The sequence below is a fragment of the Schistocerca gregaria genome, chromosome 7 (assembly GCF_023897955.1).
Source record: "Schistocerca gregaria isolate iqSchGreg1 chromosome 7, iqSchGreg1.2, whole genome shotgun sequence".
In the NCBI taxonomy this organism is placed as follows: Eukaryota; Metazoa; Arthropoda; class Insecta; order Orthoptera; family Acrididae; genus Schistocerca; species Schistocerca gregaria.
The window spans coordinates 319,170,449-319,190,053 of record NC_064926.1 but is presented as its reverse complement, the minus strand read 5'-3'; the positions used below and the strand labels follow the sequence as shown (position 1 = coordinate 319,190,053).

The window sequence follows — 19,605 nt, the reverse complement described above, 5'->3', positions numbered from 1 at the left end:
TTTATCATCTGTGTAAATAATATGTTGTTCATTTTTCTCTTCAGTAATGTAAATTGTTGTTGTTGTGGTCTTCAGAGCAGAGACTACTCTATCTTGTGCAAGCTTCATCATCTCCCAGTACCTACTGCTTAGTGTATTAATCTCTTTGTCTCCCTCTACGATTTTTACCCTCCGTGCTGCTCTCCAGTACTAAATTGGTGATCCCTTGATGCCTCAGAACAGGTAAATTATAACTGATTATATCATGTAAATTATAACTTAGAAATTTGAAAACAGATTCCCCCCCCCCCCTTTCTATTACTTTATGAAAATAGTTTTTTAAAATAATTATTGCAAATAAAATTCGAAGTGTGTTAAGATACATGTAATACATTACATACCTGAGATCTTAGCTATTTATATTTTGTGGTAATGCCATCAATTTTCTAGGGTGAGTTACCTGCAGCTACACAGGAACTTCGCCGTTGCCTTGTTGCGTTTGGTCAACCACTTCCTGCCTCAAAGCTCGAGTTATTGTCATCAACAGCATGGCAGATTTTAAGACAACTGCTGCACCGACTCTGGGTTGGCCGCTGGTTAGCAAAACATGCTGGTGGCTTTTTTGCTGATAGGTAAGACCATTAATCCAGAAATTAAAGAGAGATTGTGACTGAAAATGTGTTCCAAAAATATGGTAAAGCTATGAACACAGGTCAACCCTTTCTGCTCATAGGCTGATAGACATAATCCATGTAACAGTAAACTCAATTTTAACATTGATAGTAATATTTGCTTCTTACACATTAAAGACATTTCTTCTCTCTGCATTTATATTTTTCACTTTTGAATGAAATACCCTCTCAGAACCTTGGTTGTTACCTTCACTGTGCCACATTTGTTCCTTACAGAAACTGTGATTAATTGGTTTTGTCATCAGTTATTTCTGTCTGATGCATCTCCATCCCAATATAAACATTACAGGGGAGTTTCATTGTCTGTAATTTTTAGTGTTTTTCAAGTGATATTACATACTGTCCTTATGGGGCAGCTGCAACTGTAAAAGTCCGTTTTGAAAAATGAAGAAACCGCAGAACAATTGGTTAATCCACAATCTTTTCTTATGCACAGGACTGGTTTCAGAATACCAATGTTCAATCATCTGGTATTAAAGAATAAAATCACTTAATCATCTGAGGTCATCCTCACCCCAGGGTGCTGTCATGGAACCAAAGGTTTTTTGTCCCTTTGCCCTTTTGACACAGATTTTATATTTTTACCCAAATGATGGAATACTTGCTCCAAAACCAGTCATGTACACAGTAAGATTGTGGATTAAGCAACTGTTCTGTGGTTTCTTCATTTCTCAAAATCAAGTTATATTATTAGTCACTTGTCATCTTCCCTCCCCAGCCATCCCATCAGATTGCCCAGATAATCATCTATTACACAAGGACCTTAGTAAACATATCAGGTACTATAGCTATATAGAGCCGGAAACTTCCCCTTATATCTTCCAGTTGTTACAGTTTAATTTCACATGTATGAATAAACACTGCTTTTCAAGAAGGCTGTCTCTATAAAGGGCTTTCAAGAATTGTTGCTACTCCTGCATGAAATATGCTTATCAGTACTAGATGCACAGTCTTACGATGATAAACATAAACATTCCTCTTCAAGATGCTCCATAACATGACAACAATTTCTGACCTCTGTCTCACCCAGGATGTCCCAGAACCGAGTAATCTTTTTAGCAAACAGTTGTAGATTTTGTGCCTGTTGTTCTCTGTTTACGAAGACCACCAACTTTAGTGTATTAACCAACATTGTGTTACAGGTTCATGTACCACAATTTTATAATGATTATCAGTAACAAGTCTCTTTAATGTGGTTTCACGAAAGACTTTTGCTTCTGTGTTTTGTGTACACTATTAGATATGACCAGAATGAAGAGGGATATGAGCGTGCGAATTTGTGTGCGTCATCAATTGGCTACTGCTTTTGTGATTGGTGCTTTGTATATTTTGGAGAGCTAATTGCAGTTAGAAAGAAACAAAAATAGTTGCTGCCCATTCCCCCCCGCCCCCCCCCCCCTCTCTGACAAAATTTAAATTGTTTTTATTTTATATTTTGAACAATATAAAGAAAATAACAGAATAATTTATTCATTTTTGCTTGTTGCATTTCATATGCTTTCTTGTATTTTACACTTCTTGGGTAGTGTGCTGAAAAATGTAATAATGGTGTTTGCTGTTTGTAGACAGCCACTGTTGATAAGCAGCGTGCAGATTTTCATTTCTCATAACATAGTCATCAGATCAGATTTCATTACAAGGTTAATGTGTGTCTGCAATTTAATGTGACATGAAATTGGAGTTTTCATCTTGCGTCTTGAGAAATGATGGGCACTAAAAATATTTACCTGGCCCAGGAACATAAAAAAATTGACTCCTTGGGTAATATTGCTGTCTTTCTGTCAATGTCATTTATATTGCTACATAGCCACAGTATTATTCACAAGATTCTTTGTGTCAATTAGAATGTTTAAATATTGGGACTGTGAAAATTATCCACAGTGTTTGGTCGTCCTAAACAACGAGGATAAATTTTAACCCCTTATTGTTTTCTAATAAGAAACAAAAGTAAGGAGGAAGAGTTCTAGATTAGGTAAAATAGTTCCATATTCCTGTCTGCAAATGGTAACTACTCCAGAGCATATTACCAGAAAGGAAAAAAAAAGATGACGTCCATGTTAATTTGGAAATTTGGAGTGTGGGAACATTATAGTAAGTGAGGAAGTTAGAGAACTTGGAAGTGAAGTGGACATGTCATTTACACGATATGAGTAACTACATTGGACAGGATAAAGGTAAATAACATCTGGAGGAGAGGAGGCTGAAGAAGAGTAGCCATTATGCTATGAAATGAAATTGTAGAAAATATTATCCACTTGGAAAGCTACAGCATGTCGATCATGTTCTGTGCAAAACAATACATTATGCAAAACCAAGACATTATTTTAATTCATCTGTATATGATGACAGCAGTGAATATCGCTCAAACCAGCCAATGTAAAGTGGCCCCTATGCCCACACAATTAGCACCATTGATCTGCCAGCTGTCGCTACGGTCGCAGGTTTGAATCCTGCCTCAGGCATGGATGTGTGTGATGTCCTTAGGTTATTAAGGTTCAAGTAGTTCTAAGTTCTAGGGAACTGATGACCTCAGATGTTAAGTCCCATAGTGCTCAGAGCCATGTTTGATCTGCCAGCAGTGCCACCTACACATCCTGGACATGACTGCCAGGGACCATACTTCTCTACATGGACTTCCTTGTCGAGACAGCTGTAAATTCACTGGATGATTCCATCACTCTCCTAACAAAGGTGCTCATGATAATGGGCAGTCCCATCCACTTATGGAACTCTGAACCTTGCAGGAAGAATGACCCTGGTATCTACAGTTGTGGTATCCCTTGTTGGTGCAGTTGTGCATCCAGTATCTGTTGAGATACATGTGAATAACTGTACTAACACTACCATCATTCGTCCAACACCAAGAAGTCTGCATCCATATCAGGGGCAGTTTAAGATTGCTCAGGACTTGTAGCACTGATGATCAGTATGACCCATGTCCAACAGTATATACTCAGATTGTATTTAAGCATATTATTTTATATGAATATGTGCTGGAAATGTCAAATCATTATTTGGCTAACATAATAAACAGTTAACACTAAATTGGAATTATAACTTTCTTCCTGAAATCTGAGGGTATTTCACATGGTCTTGCACACCAGGTGGAATTGTCATGACTGGTTCTCCCAACGCTGTCAGTAGTTGTGACAACTGGAAAGCACTCAGTAGATGAGATGGTTTGTTTACTGAGATGTCGTGCATTATCACTGGTTGGGTGCAGCTGAGCACATGTGCCGCTTCCGTACTCCCTCACTGCTAGTGCTTCTCCCCTTCCTACCACTCGCCTCAACTTGCAGTCAGTGCTGCCACCACTTGTCGCCGCTAGCCTAACAGCTGCCAACGATAGGCAGGGAGGCATGAGGACTGGTTTGTTTGGATCTGATTCTCAGAGACTGTAGACACACTGGCCGGAGATGGAATTCACGTGTCCATGAGTCATAAGTGATTGCGTCAAAGTGTGTGTGCGTGCGCTCGTTTTCTGACAAAGGCTATGGCCAAAAATTTGGTTGTTTGAGTGCGATTGTCTTTTCTGCTTGCCTGTAAAAAAAAAAAAAATGCAGCTTAGCAATCATGTTCAAGGTGAGTTGCTACATATCCTCATTATTATTGATTCTCACAGTACTTGCACAAGTTATCTGTTTGCGTAGATTGATCACTGCGGTCCCATTTCATCAACATGCTATCTGTGACTCCTGAATAGCTGGCCATGCTAGTGGATTTCCATAAAAGCCCAAAACCGCAGGCCATTTTTGCGTCTGTCTCTAACGGATTGGGCCTGCTGATCTGAAGCCCATCGTTTCCCACTAACGTGCAGATCCTGCCCATCAGATCTAGTCTCACTGACCTGGCTGCAGGCCGGCACTGTTTTTGTGTGGCATAGTGCACCATGGACCTAGGACTGCAGTGCTCCTCAGCAGGTCAGAGGCCATGGGTGATGGATTTCAGAAATTGCAACTGTCTCATCGCAAGTATGTTGTAAGGTGTGGTATTATATAGATGTTTTATCTGTTCTAGTACATTTTGACACTTTAAAAGTAGTTTATATATTACAAAATATGGACGGTAGGAAGGAGAAAATTGTGGCAGTCGCTGGCAGTAAGCTATGTACTTAAATATTTCTGAAAGAAAAATCAGATAATATCTTGTAAAGTAATAGACGTTGCACATTGGCTGATAACTGACAATAATGAACATAGAACAACTAACATTTTATTGGTGGTCACCTATATTGTTGGTTTACATCTCTTCACTGGCTTATACACTTCTTTCAGGAGGCCTTTTTTTCTGATGTTTTTTTCTGAAATCAGTAACATATTTTAAATCTGTCTTGTGACTCCAAAGAAATGCGTATTTTTGCCAACAAATTTGTTTCATTTTATTGAAATAAAATAATATCAGTGGTCTTAATGAAACATATACACCATTTGGCTTGCTTTCCCTATCTAAAAACAGTTCATTACAAAAGATGTTGCTGTTAGTACTTAAGATTTTTGCTCACATTAGGAAATGCTGTCTGCTTGCAAGTTTTATTTAGATATTTTCTCGTTTGGCACTATTGTTTTTTTGTACCACAGCTGCAAAGATGGATTCTCAGCTTATGTCTGTACTTACCCTTGAGACCTCAAAACTTGTCTGGGAAAAATGCTAAAACTTGTCTGTAAATCAGGGAATTTCATTTGGGGATACTTGTGGCAACCCTGATTCCCAATCACTGTTAATGATAACATGACCAAACAAAAGAGGTCTATCACCATATAGTATTTTACTTCCATTGCAAAATGTAGTCTCCATCTGCAGAAGATATTTGTTTGATTTCATATGTCATTCAATTTTATAAGAATTGCAATTGTGGGACAAGTGATTTACAAAAATTAAATCGGATTACTGTGATCTGATACTGTATGTTAAGTTAGTAGCCAAGTTTCAAATGATGTGCGCTTGAGATGCTTCCGATAGTTTATATTCGGAACTACCCTTCTGTTATGAAATTATGAAACTTCTTTTCTTTATTTAATATTTATTGTGGAACTGCATGTACATTTTATTAGCATGATATATTTGTTATGTTGACATTTTCATTTTTTATACTAGCTCAACACGACGGGAGGCCATTAATTCTGCTCGTGACCTGTCACAAGTGTATCATCGACTGAACCAGTTACATCTTGTGGGAGGATCTGCAGATGGTCATTGGACAGGCATTATGTTGGCACTGAGTGCTGTCAATATGTCTGAAGCAGCTGCCCATCTGTTAACTGTGGAGCAAATGGCAGATGTATATGTTGCAGCTGCACTTCGTATAAAAGAATCATGCCCCTCTTTCATGCAGATACTGAACAGGTGAGATACATCCTTGTTAGTGGTTAAAAGTTACAAAAAATTCTTGTTTATTGTCGATGACTGTAACAGAGTAAGGAGAAGGTGGCGTAGTATATATCACAAGTGAAGTATGTGCATTTTCAAATATTTAAAGCATATAAAGATCCTCTCTTGGATCTTCTATTTGGGTAGTTTAATGTAAGACACTAGACTTGTATTTCGCCATGTTCATATTTTGATTTGTCAGCCCTGTTTTAAGTTTTCTGTCATTTCCTTAAATAACACGGAGAATGTTTGGCATTATGGTTCCTCCAACAAAAACATGACCTATCCTCAACCCTATTTTTCTATTATTAATCACTAAGCAAGGTGGCCTGGTGGTAAGCATTCGGGCATCTCATTTGAAAGGAGCATAGTTTAAACTTCCCTACTGCCATCTTAATTTAGGTTTTTACGATTTCTTTAAGTTGATTAAAGCAAATGCCCAGATGGATCCTTGGAAAATTACACAAGATATTTTCTTCCCACTCCTTGCTTTTTGGACATTGTACTCTGTCTCAGTGATGTCATTGTCGATAGATACTTAAACCCCTGTTATCTTCTCCTCCTACCCTTTTTCCATTTTTAACTCGTGCAAGTTCTCTGTTACTAATGATTTCATTCATTACATGTTTTTGTGTATTTGCTTTTGTTATATGTGGAAACAGTGATATTGTAAGTCAGCATTGTTAAGACATTTAAAACAAAAAATTAGTGAATCTCATGTGTGACAGTCTAATTTTTTGAAGCATTAGTTTCTACAGGTATATATAACTAGCTAATGGGCACATCTTGTCTTCCATATAGGTATTATCTTGGTTTGGCACGCAATGTATGCCGTAGCCAAGTTCCTGCAAGACTTCAGTGGTTGTTTACATCATATGGACATCGCTTTGTTGTATCTGGTCGATGGATCTATGGACCTGCTGCTGCAGCACCATCACCTTTTAGCCAACTGGGCTCACGTGCTGATCCAGTAGCATGTGTGGCACGTGCTTACCGTGATCACCTTCTTCTGTGTGCATTACAAACTTTGGCTGCACCAGGTGCAGGAAACACTCCATTAATTGGAACTACATCTCAGATGTCAGAGATCTCAGAACCATATCGCCGTACCCAGACAGCAGATGTTCTCACTTACGTCCAGCTACTTATGGAAAATGCTGTTGCTGCTACCGCTTCCAAACATCAGCATGCATCTGCATTTCATGTCACAAGTAAGTAATAAATACTATTCTGTGATTTTTAGTTCCTAAAAAAATATGATTTATACATACTGTGTTGCAAATGTAGTGACAAGAATCAATTATCTTTTGAATTTTAGCGTGCAGTAACTATTTGAATGTAATATTTTCATTAAAAACAATTTTAGTTTGAAAATTTTGGAACATTAAGTGTTCTTCTACCAATCATTCTCTTCTTCAGCAGATAATTTGTGTTGGTATTTGCAACAGTGAACTGATGGTTCAGTCATACAGTTTTCAGTACCTGCTTTCCTGGGAACTGTATTTATTACATTCTTCTTGTGGTCTGGGAGTATTTTACCCATTTATAGCTTGCAAATAAAGTGGAACATTTTTAACATGTGGATTGTTCTCTGAAGTGTGTTCATAATTAGGAAGAAATGTCATTTACCCTAGGTGCCTTGTTATGCCCTAGATCTTTTAGTGCTTTGGCAAATTCTTTTTGCTGTATCGCATCCACCATCTCACATTCATCCACTTGTATTTCCCTTGTATTGTCATCTAGTTTCTTTCCCTCGCATAGCCCTTCTCTGTGTTCCTTCTACATTCCAGTCTTCTCTTCTTCACTTAATACTTGCCTACCCTCAGAGCTCATGATGAAATTCATCCAGCATGGTCACTTTTCTCCAAAAATTTCTTTTTAAATCTGCGACGTGCTGCTCAAGATACCTTTTAACCACGCATTCCAGAATTTTATGCGCACAATATGACAGTGATATTTGTCTGTAGGAATATTTCTATGTTGCTTCTTTCTTTTTTCTTTAAAATTGGGATATGGGTTTTGGTTTCAGTTCCAGATTCTTAATTTTGTCCTTCCACATGTTGTTTAAGATTTTTAACAGCCTGTGTTTGCGTCTTGAGGACTAGAAATTAATTGTTGGTAGTAGATGTATCTTGAGTTACTGTAAAAAATTGCGCAGTTATGTGAAGATAATCTTTGACTCAGTTGGTTTCAGTCACCTTCTCTGCTGTTTGCGAGGTTAACCTAGATGGTATACTTCATAACTAGATGGTTTGGCAGTGTTGAGGACTGCAATATCTTCAAATTTGTTGCCATAATTTCACAACTGGGGTGTGCTAATTTAAGTTGTTATGCTATCCAGCCCCTTGCCTCTTTTATTTAAGGTTTATTTTCTGTTGTGCTGGGCATCCTTAAGCTGAACGAAATTTTGCTTCATGCTGCATTTTTATATGCTCTTAGTACTTTTCTGCTTTCTGAAATTGCTGCTGGACATTCATTATCCTACCAATCTTCCTCGTATTTCACCTGACGTGTGTTATGCTTGGTTGTAGCCTTTTCAATAATCTTTACCAGTGCTCTACTGCTACAAGGCCATACCAGTCGGTCATAAAAACTTCCACCTTTGTAACAACTGAAAGTGTTGCTGACCCTTTTAAGAAGCCATATGTTAGTCTGACCTTCTCATAGACACATCTGTAATATGTTTGCACCTATGGCTTGTCTTACCTGATTTGTTTAGACACACACACACACACACACACACACACACACACACACACACACACACACACACACACACAACCTCTGTCCCTGGTTCGTGACATCTAGGACATTCCATAAGTTACATATGCTCCCTATGAAATGTTAAATTAAGACCACTTCAAGAAGTTAAGCTATGCCTATTTGGATATGAATTTATTTAATTTGGGAGTTCCAAGCTAGGGCCAGCTCCAGAGATACCTGCTTTGTAAGCTCTCTGTGTGCTCTGGTACACATGGAGTACATGTCCCACAGTAGCTGTATGATACTAGCATAGGATTAAATGTCTCTGGTTCTCTTACAGCTGAGTTCAGGTTATTTGTTCTATATTGTGTATGATAAATGTAGCAGTTTTTTTTGTTTTTTGTTTTTGTTTGCAGGTAGGGAAGATGAAGTTGCTCACTGGTGGTCAGGTGTTATTGGTGTAGTTGCTTATTGGATGTTGGGTGAGGAAACTCAGGCAGAAAGGCTCTACGCCCGCGTTGAGGCAATGCCCGAGATTCTGGAAAGCCTAGCTGACCCTTTGCCACGAGCTATGTTAGCCGCTTTCCGTGCTCGACGTGCTGCATTAGTACACTGCAGTAGCAGGAGTCCGGGAAGACGGGCACGCTCTTCAGCCCAACATGCATTGGCCCTGTGCAACACTGCAGGCAGTCTTCTTGATGAGAGTTTGACTTATGCAAGCTGCAGACCATCTGACAACACAGTTCTGGTGTGTAGTTGTAATGGTAGTAAAACTATGATCTTTTATCTTGTACAATATCATGCTGAATTATTGTGGTTAGTGTTATATAGAAGCAGTTGTTAAAGATAGCGATTTGTATTTCAAAGCTCATCTTCAGAAAACTGAAACTCTTTTCGAAATGCTTCTAGTATTTCAGTAATAACATTGCTCAACAAAATGTCTCTGTTTATTTATTGATTTACATGCATTCTGATGCCATGGTTTCTCCAACATCATTACGATGCAAGCAAAAATCAACACAAAGTCAAGCAAGGTAGTGTAGTGGATATGATACTCATCCAGATTTAAGGCTTTCCAATGTTTCCTAAAATACCCGAGGCAACTGTTTCCTTCCTCCACCCTTCTCTGAGATAAAAGTATCTCGAAAGATATTAATATTGGAAAGACACTTTGCTGATGTTGGAAAGACACTATGCTTCAACCTCCCTTTTTATCGTGTCCTACAGGAAAATGAAACTAACAGCTACTGCTAAGGCTACATCAGAGCCTCAAACCTACCACATTAATGATTGGTTTCCAGTATTTAATGCAAAAGTGCCACTGCCTTTGCAAGCTTACCATCAACACTTATATTCCAAAGAATGTCTAGATCCCGCATGTATGCCTATTATCAAATATGCCATTGCCTTTGCAAAGCTTCACATCAACACTTATATTCCAATCAACCTCTACGTCCTGTACATATGTCCATTATCAAACATTGACAAAAAATTTTGTCAGTGGAGAAAAGAACAGCAACTGAATGTGAAATCTGTTATTTAATAACAGCAGATCTAGATTTCAATTATTACATAGTCATCTTCATTGCATATAACAACATGTGACATTAGTCCCAGAGTGTCACGTCATAAACGATATTGGTGGTGTAGCTCTTATGGGAGTTGATCTTAGACTCTGGTAAACTCTACACCACTATTCGTGTTTACTGAGCGACACTCAGGGCTAATGTTACCTGTTGTTATATGCACTGAAGATGTCTGTGTAATAGTTGAAATCTAGATCTGCATTAATAAAACTTTTTTGATCAATTGCTGCACACTACAAGATCACATGGATTAAAATGTGAGTGAAATGATTGTGTTTCTGATTCCATTAAATGCTCACTACTTACTGTCTTGTTAGTCCACTCACTAGGTGCTATAGATTTGTGCAATCATTTTGTATAGTTTGAGTTTATGTATCAGATTCTACACACACACACACACACACACACACACACACACACACACACACAGGGAGGGGGGTTCACATGAATGCGCCAGACATAACTCATTTTCCGGTGAGTGGTTGACTTTTCTCATTTCTTGTTTGTTACTTCTGCGCTAGAATTTCCATTGCCTTAACATTTTGTTTCAGTTTGGCAGGCTGTCTAAGAGAACTGACTTTGAAGAAATTGGGTGGTTTTAAGCTTTGTTGTGCTGTCTTTGCTATATTATGATCATTTTGACTTCTCTCGTGGCAGTCAAAAATTTTAATGTTGATTTTCAGTTACTTGATGGAACAAAAAAATAAATCTCAAAATTGAAGCTGTGTATGCAATTGATACTTACTTTATTTGTGTGTGTTTTTATGATGTGTTATGAATTTTGTTGTCAGCAGGTTGTTTCGTTTGATTCATGATCCCTGGTGTGCATTGTAGTTGCATTGCATGTGACATATAAAAGATGCAGTACTTCTACAATGCAACCCCAGTGTTCAGAAGCATCAGCAAAGTACAGGAATAGGATTATACTGTGTAATTTTATCATGTTAGCTCTGCCAACAAAACTGTTTTTATCTCTGTTTCATTGCATTTAAATTATATTTTCCGATAACAAATTCAACACCACATGCCATACATTAGTAGTTGAGAAAAGAAAAAAGAGTATTTATTAATCCCAAAAGGGGAGACCGCAGCTGCTCATCTTCACCAATTTCGTTCCCATTTATGGTGTATGCAAGGCTTGGCCAAAAATGGAAGTAAGAGAAACAGGAGCTCCAGATGGCCAATTGGTTAGAAAAAATAGCATTTTAGGCTTGGGTCAGTTGAGGCACAAGCCATTTATGTCAGCATAATTTTCAGGCACCAGTGGGCGGGGCGCAATGGAAGAAGCACAGACCGGCAATCCAGCAGTCATGGGGGCCGAGTCCCTAATGGAATTTTTGTTGTTGCTGTTATTTACACTGCTAATAAATAGAAATAACATCCAGTATATTGTAATTATTAATATTTTCGTAAAAGCCATGAAAAGGAGAGACAAAGGAAAATTTGGGATTGCAAGAAACTTCCAGGGAGGGACTGTAATGCGTACAGGACAACTTCATACATAAAATTAGATACTTTTATTATGTTACAGGTTGTGATTTACATGTGCTGGGGTATTTTCATCGAAAGAATGGGAAGTAGTAATTTTCTCAGCTTCTTGAACACATTTATAAACATCACATTTTTTACAGTGGCATGGTTGTTTTAGAGTTTGTATAGAAAACAATATTCTCGCTGTGTTCTGATAATATTCTAAAAAAAAATCCATGTTGCTCAGTCAAGAGCTAGCAACTGAATGAGCTCCGTAGCCATAGCTAGTGGTTTGCCCAGTGGCCAGTGGGCCAATTTCATCCATTGTGGCAACAAATTATTCGGTGCAGCTCCTGAGGCTGCTTGAAGGTCAAACTGAAATTAATGAAATACAATGTGCATCAATTACAATCCCTTCTTGGGAAGTTGTTTGCAGAGTCCTCATGGAAGCTGTAAGTACAGTAGTTCCTTGAAATTTATTTCAAATCTCAAATTTTCCTTTTTATGCCTTTTTTGAAAATAGTAATAAATACAATATATTAAGCATTATTTTGGTTTATTTTCAGTGTAAGTAATGTAAAAATTGAGAATAAAAAAAGTTTCAAAGTAGAGAACTGATCCCACAACCCTCAGATTACCATTTAGTGCTCTTTCCGCTGTGCCAACTGCTGCTTGGAACTAGCACTAACATAAACGGCACATACCTGTCCGGCTGGCACTAAAAGTGCTATTTTTTCTAGATGCCATGCCATCTGCAGCTCCCACTTGTCAAGCCCTGTATGTACCATAAATTTGGATGGAATTAGTGATAAGTAGGTATGGTATCCTTGTCAAATGATTTTTGTGCTTGGGAAATGTTAAAATATTTGCTGTTATTGCATGTAAATATCTGTGTGTACTCATCAGCTTGTATATTAAACCTTAATCTTACTTCCTTCTCCAGCTTGCTCAGTTACTCATATGTGACTGTCTTCTTGAGACAAGAACATCTTTGTGGGAAGATGAAATGGGCGATGTGGATGTGAACTCAACAAACATCACAGTTCCAGTCTCCAATGCAGTTCTTACAGGATTTCAGAGGGATCTGTCATCTTTGAGACGTCTTGCACAACTTGTACCTGTAAGAAAGTAACTTCTTTACTGCTGTTATTTAATGTTTACGTTTTATGAGTTGTTATTTTCCAGTGATTGGTCTTATCATTCTCTGTGTCTTATTTTCCTTTTACCTTTCAGTCAGCGTATCTAAATTCAATTTTGTAGTTTCTGGAAATACAGTATATGAACAAATGAACTAAAGAAAAAATCTAAACAGCTAAATAATGTAGTAAAAGACAGATTGCTACTTATTGTAAGGAATACACCTTAAGTTGCAGTCATGCACAGTTAAGAGACACTTACATCAGGCTTTTGGTCACAGCCTTCATCAACAAGAGAGAAACACACACTATTCGTACACACAAGCACGTGCACCTCATGCGCATGTGACTGCCAACTCCAGCATCTCGGGGCAGAATGCTGAAGTTGGCAGTCATGTGTGCATGAGGTGTGCTTGCTTGTGTGTATGAATGATGCGGGTTTCTCTCTTGCTGATGAGGGTTGCAGCCAAAAGCTCTATGCCTGTCTACAACTTAATGTGTCTTCTTTTGGTAAGTAACATTCACTTTTCCTATAGTTGATATTCCTACAGATGATATTCCTACCTGGAGCTTCCATCATTTGATTTAAACAGCTAAATATTTTAAGAGTTCCAATTTTTAGAAACTGAAGGAATACCTTCTAAGGTAGATACATGAAAGCAGATTTGAAACTTTATCCTTTTTAATTAATGACTATGTATCTTCCTAATAGTACATAAATCATAACTATAATGGACAGTACTGAAGTATTCATTTGTACCACCAGTTTATGAAATAGAATAAGCAACTGATTTGAAGTCAGAAGACGTCACGGTGTCAAGAGCATCTGTTATGAAAAAAAATCCATCGTAATTATGTACCCTTCTCCATCTTTCATGTTTCCTCAGACATAATTAAGAAGATAACTTACAACAGAATATCACATCTACATCTGTATTTTGCAAGCCACTTGATGGTGTGTGGAGGAGGGTATTTTGTGCACCACTGTCACTGCCCTCCTTTCTTGTTCCAGGCATGAATGGTGTTCGGGAAGAATGATTGTTGGTAATCCAGTGTGTGAGCTTGAATCTCTGATTTTATATTCAAGAAATACTTAGGAGAAAGCAATATATTGGCTGACTCATCTGCTCCTTGAATTTTAACAGTAAACATCTTGATCAATCGCAATGCTGGTCATGTAGCATCTGCTACTTGAGTTTGTTACTAAGCTTTATCAATCCTATCTGGTGTGGATCCCAGACTAATGAGCAATATACACTTTCTGAGAACTCTTCCAGTGTGTGGGACATCTACCATACCTTTGACTACTTTTATGTAGTCGTACACCTCAAATCGCATCATACACACACCCAGGTATTTAATGGCTGACTGCTCCCATTGTTTGTTCTGCAATCGTATAGTTACACAATAATGCATCTTTCTGCCTATTTATATACAATACATTACATTTGCGCACTGAAGAGCCAAAGAAACTGGTACAACTGCCTAATATCGTGTAGGGCCCCCACGAGCACTCAGAAGTGCCACAACATGACATGGCATGGACACAATTAATGTTTGAAGTAGTACTAGAGGAAATTGATGCCATGAAGCCTGCAGGACTGTCCATAAATCTGTAAGAGTATGAGGGGGTAGAGATCTCTTCTGAACAGCATGTTGCAAGACATCCCAGGTATGCTCAATAATGTTTATGTCTGGGGAGTTTGGTTGCCAGCGAAAGTGTTTAAACCCAGAAGATTAATCCTGAAGCCACTGTGTTACAGTTCTGGACGTGTAGCATATTGCATTGTTCTGCTGAAATTGTCAAGTCGACAGAATGTGCATTGGACATGAATGGATGCAGGTGATCAGACAGGATGCTTACGGACGTGTCACCTGTCAAAGTTGTATCTAGCTATATTAGGGGTCCCATATCACTCCCAACTGTACTCGCCTCACACCATTACACAGCCTCCACCAGCTTGATCCGTCCTCTGCTGACATGCAGGATCCATGGATTCATGAGGTTGTCTCTATACCCGTACATGTCCATCCACTCGATCCTATTTGAAATGAGACTCGTCCGACCATGCAACATGTTTCCAGTCATCAACAGTCCAATGTCAGTGTTGGCAGGCCCAGGCGAAGCGTAAAGCTTTGTGTCATGCAGTCATCAAGGGTACCCAAGTGGGTTGTCGGCTCTGAAAGCCCGTATCGATGATGTTTCATTGAATGGTTTTCATGCTGACACTTATTGATGGACCAGCTTTGAAATCAGCAGCAATATGCAAAAGGGTTGCAGTTCTGTCTCGTTGAATGATTCTCTTCAGTCGTCGTAGGCCCCGTTTTTGCTGTATCTTTTTCCAGCTGCAGCAACATAGTAGATTTGATGTTTTACCGGATTCCTGATATTCACAGTACACTCATGAAATGGTTGTTTGGGAAAATCCCCACTGCATCACTACCTCAGAGATGCTGTGTCCCATGGCTGTTGCGCCAACTATAATGCCACATTCAAACTCTCTTAAATCTTGATAACCTGCCACTGTAACAGCAGTAACTGATCTAACAACTGTGTCAGATACTTGTCTTCTATAGGCATTGCCAATTGCAGCGCTGTATTCTTCCTATTTACATGTCTCTGTATTTGGATACGCATGCCTATACCAGTTTATTTGGTGCTTCAGTGTGTATTTTGAGGGTCTATCCCTGCACCAAGCAATGTTTCGGCAGGACTTATTACATTTTAATACAGTTTTGTAGCATTTTCAGAAAGGCTTGCGAACTTCCAGCCTTATCCATGAGGTCATTTATATTCACTGAGGTGACAAAAGTGATGGGGTATATCCTAATATCGTGACAGACCCCCTTTTGCCAGCATAATGCTGCAGCTTGATGTGGCATAGACTCAACAGATCGTTGGAAGTCCCTTGCAGAAATGTTGAGTCATCCTTTGCCTCTATAATCATCCATAATTTCAAAAATGTTGACAATTCAGTATTTTGTGCAGAAACTGACCCCTTATTTATGTCCAATAATTGTTTGAAGGGATTCATGTTAGGCGATTTGGGTATCCATTCGCTTGAATTGTCCAGAATTTTCTTCAAACTAATCATGAACAGTTGTAACCCAGTGACATGGCACATTCTTGTCCATAAAAATTCCATTGTTGAATAGCTGCAAATTGTCTCTAGGTATCTGAACATAACCATTTTCAGTCAATGATCAGTTCAGCCGGACTAGAGGACCCAGTGTATTCCGTATAAACACAGCCCACACCATTACAGAGCCATCACTAGCTTGCACAGTGCCATGTTGACAACCTGGGTCCATGACTTCATGGGGTCTGTGCCTTGCTCGAACCCTATCATCAGCTCTCACCAATTGAAATTGGAACTCATCTGACCAGAACAGTTTTCCAGTCGTTTATTAGAATCCAACTGATATGATCAGAAGCCCAAGAGAGACGCTTCAGACAATATCAAGTTGTTAGCAAAGGCACTCGCATTAGTTCTCAACTGCCATAGCCCATTTATGCCATATTTTTCCACACTGTCCTAATCTATAAGTTCGTTGTATGTTCCACATTGATTTCTGTTGTTCTTTCACACAGTGTGCTTGTCTGTTAGCACTGACAGCTCTATGCAGGCACTAATACTGTGTCGTTAAGTGAAGGTTGTTGGCCACTGCGTTGTCTGTGGTAAGAGGTATTGCGTGAAATTTGGTATTCTCGACACATTATTGACACTTTGGATCTTTGAATATTGAATTCTGTAACCATTTCCAAAATGGAATGTCCCATGTGTCTAGCTCCAATTACTATTCCGTGTTCAAACATCAGAAACCTTTTTACTTGGATCACATGAGTACAAATGACAGCTTAGCCAATGCACTACCATTTTATACCTTGTATTTGTGATACTACTGCAATCTGTATATATGCATATCACTATCCCCAGACGTTTGTCACCTCAGTGTGTATTGTGAATGGTGATGGTCCCTTGGCAGTTTCCCGGAAGATACTTTTATGTCTGAAGACTTCTTCCTATTAAGAAAGTGTTCTTGACGGTTGGTGACTGGAAAAATTTGCATTTTACGATAAATGCAAAATAGTTGCTAAATCTGTCTCAAAATGCAAAACGCGAAATTACTTAAAAGACGCTATTTTTTAGCGAATTGTATCCAGATGAACTATTTTATCAGAGATAGTTTGAAATAACTGTTATTTTCTGCTCATAAATATCGAAAATGTAACTCTTTTGAGTTACTGTTATTGGTACATCCTCTAGCAAAGCCAAATCTGGAAAGATAATGTGTGTATGAAACTGTTCACAAAATAAAAAGTGTACAAACGCAATGACATATCAGTGCATTCTGTGTTGCCATGCCAATTGCAGCTGGTTGAATGGTCTGTTTAAAGATGCATTCTGCATAATGCAATGTAGTGTTCAGCTGTGGGACCCAGCATTTTCTAACAGAGAAATGTGTATGTTTGTTAACTAAAGCTCAGAAGATGGTATGATGCAAACACTTTTAACGTGGCTAATTAGGTGGCAGATGTTTTGAACTGTGGTTGCATCAAATACCGCTAGAGGTTGGGCCTGAACTATGTTAACAACATTCATCTACATCTACATCCACATCCATACTCCGCAAGCCACCTGACGGTGTGTGGCGGAGGGTACCCTGAGTACCTCTATCGGTTCTCCCTCCTATTCCAGTCTCGTATTGTTTGTGGAAAGGAGGATTGTTGCTTTGATTCTGTGTGGGCTCTAATTCCTCTGATTTTATCCTCATGGTCTCTTCGCAATATATACGTAGGAGGGAGCAATATACTGCTTGACTCTTCGGTGAAGGTATGTTCTCGAAACTTCAACAAAAGCCCGTACCGAGCTACTGAGCGTCTCTCCTGCAGAGTCTTCCACTGGAGTTTATCTATCATCTCCGTAATGCTTTCGCGATTACTAAATGATCCTGTAACGAAGTGCACTGCTCTCCGTTGGATCTTCTCTATCTCTTCTATCAACCCTATCTGGTACGGATCCCACACTGCTGAGCAGTATTCAAGCAGTGGGCAAACAAGCGTATTGAACATTCTTCTAACCTCAACAAGTAGCTGCATGGTAGCCATCCCCACATTCTTTGTGTTGTGTGTTTCTCATCATTTTAATTTCTTATTTTGAAATAATTGAAGCAACTAATCTTGGTCCATCAAGGATTTTGATTACGACCCTTACAACACCAGAAGAGATTGGCAATACGTATGACAGTGTGTCAGTTCTGCTGTAGGCTACTGTCCTATGAAAGAAGGGTAGGGTTGTTTCCCCATACTGCTCCTCATCCCTCTGGAAGTCAAACTTCTAAATTGCTTACACATGTAGCCATCTGCCAATATAGCCTATAGTGCCCACACCCTGTGCTACAGTGACTGGAAAACAAAATCTGTAATGTTTTTTGACTGTGTCGAAATTCTGCTCCTAACATTAAAAAAGAGTTACTGAATGTTCGGTTCTACATCTCCAATAGTTACCTTGTTAGTTCTATCTGGCATATTGTCAAGCGTGGCAGATTTTGTAATCATCAAATTGGGCTTTAAAAGACAAATAATGTCTATAAACACCTTAAATTGTAGACACTTTGTTTACCAGTGAGAAAATGTTGCTGCTTTTCAATAGAACAACCGTTTTTGAAAGTTTAAATAGTCTCCTCCTCCTCCTCCTCCTCCTCCTCCTCCTCCTCCTTTTTTCCCTTCTTTTTTTTTATGTTGTTCTTCACTCATAGTGTGACAACCTTTTAAATTTGTGTATCTAAACATTTAGAAAAAAAGATTAAAAGAGTGGACATGAACTTCAACAAAAATAGACATGAAGTTTGCAAAAAGTGGGTGTAAACTTTGCTAAAAATAGATGGGAATTCTGCCAAAAATGATGTTAAATTTTCTAGTCCCTACTAGTGGCTGCTCTGTTTTGTTCTGATCTGTTAGCTAGGAGCTTTTAAATCGAATCACACAACTGGTCCGATACGCAATGCCCTTGTAGGTGACAGTGCAGAACTTTAACATTAGCCTTTTGGAAGTAAAGAAACACAGTATCAATCTGGCTGCCAGTATCTACTGCCTTCTGCAACTCGCCCACAAACAAGATGATTTGGTGTCACATGACTGTTGTTTGCTAAATCTGTGCTGGTTCCTTTCATGAGATTTTGATCCTACAGAAATGTAATAATAAAACATGTTCCAAAAATTGTATAAAATACTGATATCAGTGATACAGGCCTAAAGTTTAGTGCATCTGTCCAATGATCCCTCTTGAAAATTGAAATAACCTGCCCCATTTGTCCAATCACTAGCAATACTTTGTTCTTGCAGCAAACCTACAGTACACTGCTGGTGGAGGAGGAGCAAGTTCTTGTGCATACTCTGTGTAGAATCACAAGCGTGCCCCATCAGATCCAGTGGTTTTTCCTCTGTGAAGTGTTCACTTATTTCAGTATCTGTCATTTGGACATTTTTATGACAATTTAAAAAAGTTTGACCCTCCTAGAAAACAGAAATAGCCTGCTCCTTTTGTATTTTATACAATTTTGGAACATGTTTTATTATTACATTTCTGTAGTATGAAGTATTGAGCATAAATTGACAAGGTTCAAGAATATTGTACAGTACATTTTAAATGGGTGTCTGCTTTTAACATG

General features: G+C 38.6%; 1 protein-coding gene across 3 annotated transcripts in view; it reads left to right on the top strand.

The window, feature by feature from the left end:
• Positions 1-19,605, top strand: part of LOC126281849 (sterol regulatory element-binding protein 1) — a 100,380-nt gene that overhangs the window by 33,753 nt on the left and 47,022 nt on the right. For all 3 annotated transcript variants that reach the window (XM_049981104.1, XM_049981106.1, XM_049981105.1), the window contains exons 9-13: positions 430-611; positions 5,766-6,014; positions 6,840-7,249; positions 9,158-9,489; positions 12,741-12,917. In XM_049981104.1, the coding sequence (XP_049837061.1) occupies positions 430-611; positions 5,766-6,014; positions 6,840-7,249; positions 9,158-9,489; positions 12,741-12,917 (1,350 nt within the window). The remainder of the gene's footprint in view (positions 1-429; positions 612-5,765; positions 6,015-6,839; positions 7,250-9,157; positions 9,490-12,740; positions 12,918-19,605) is intronic.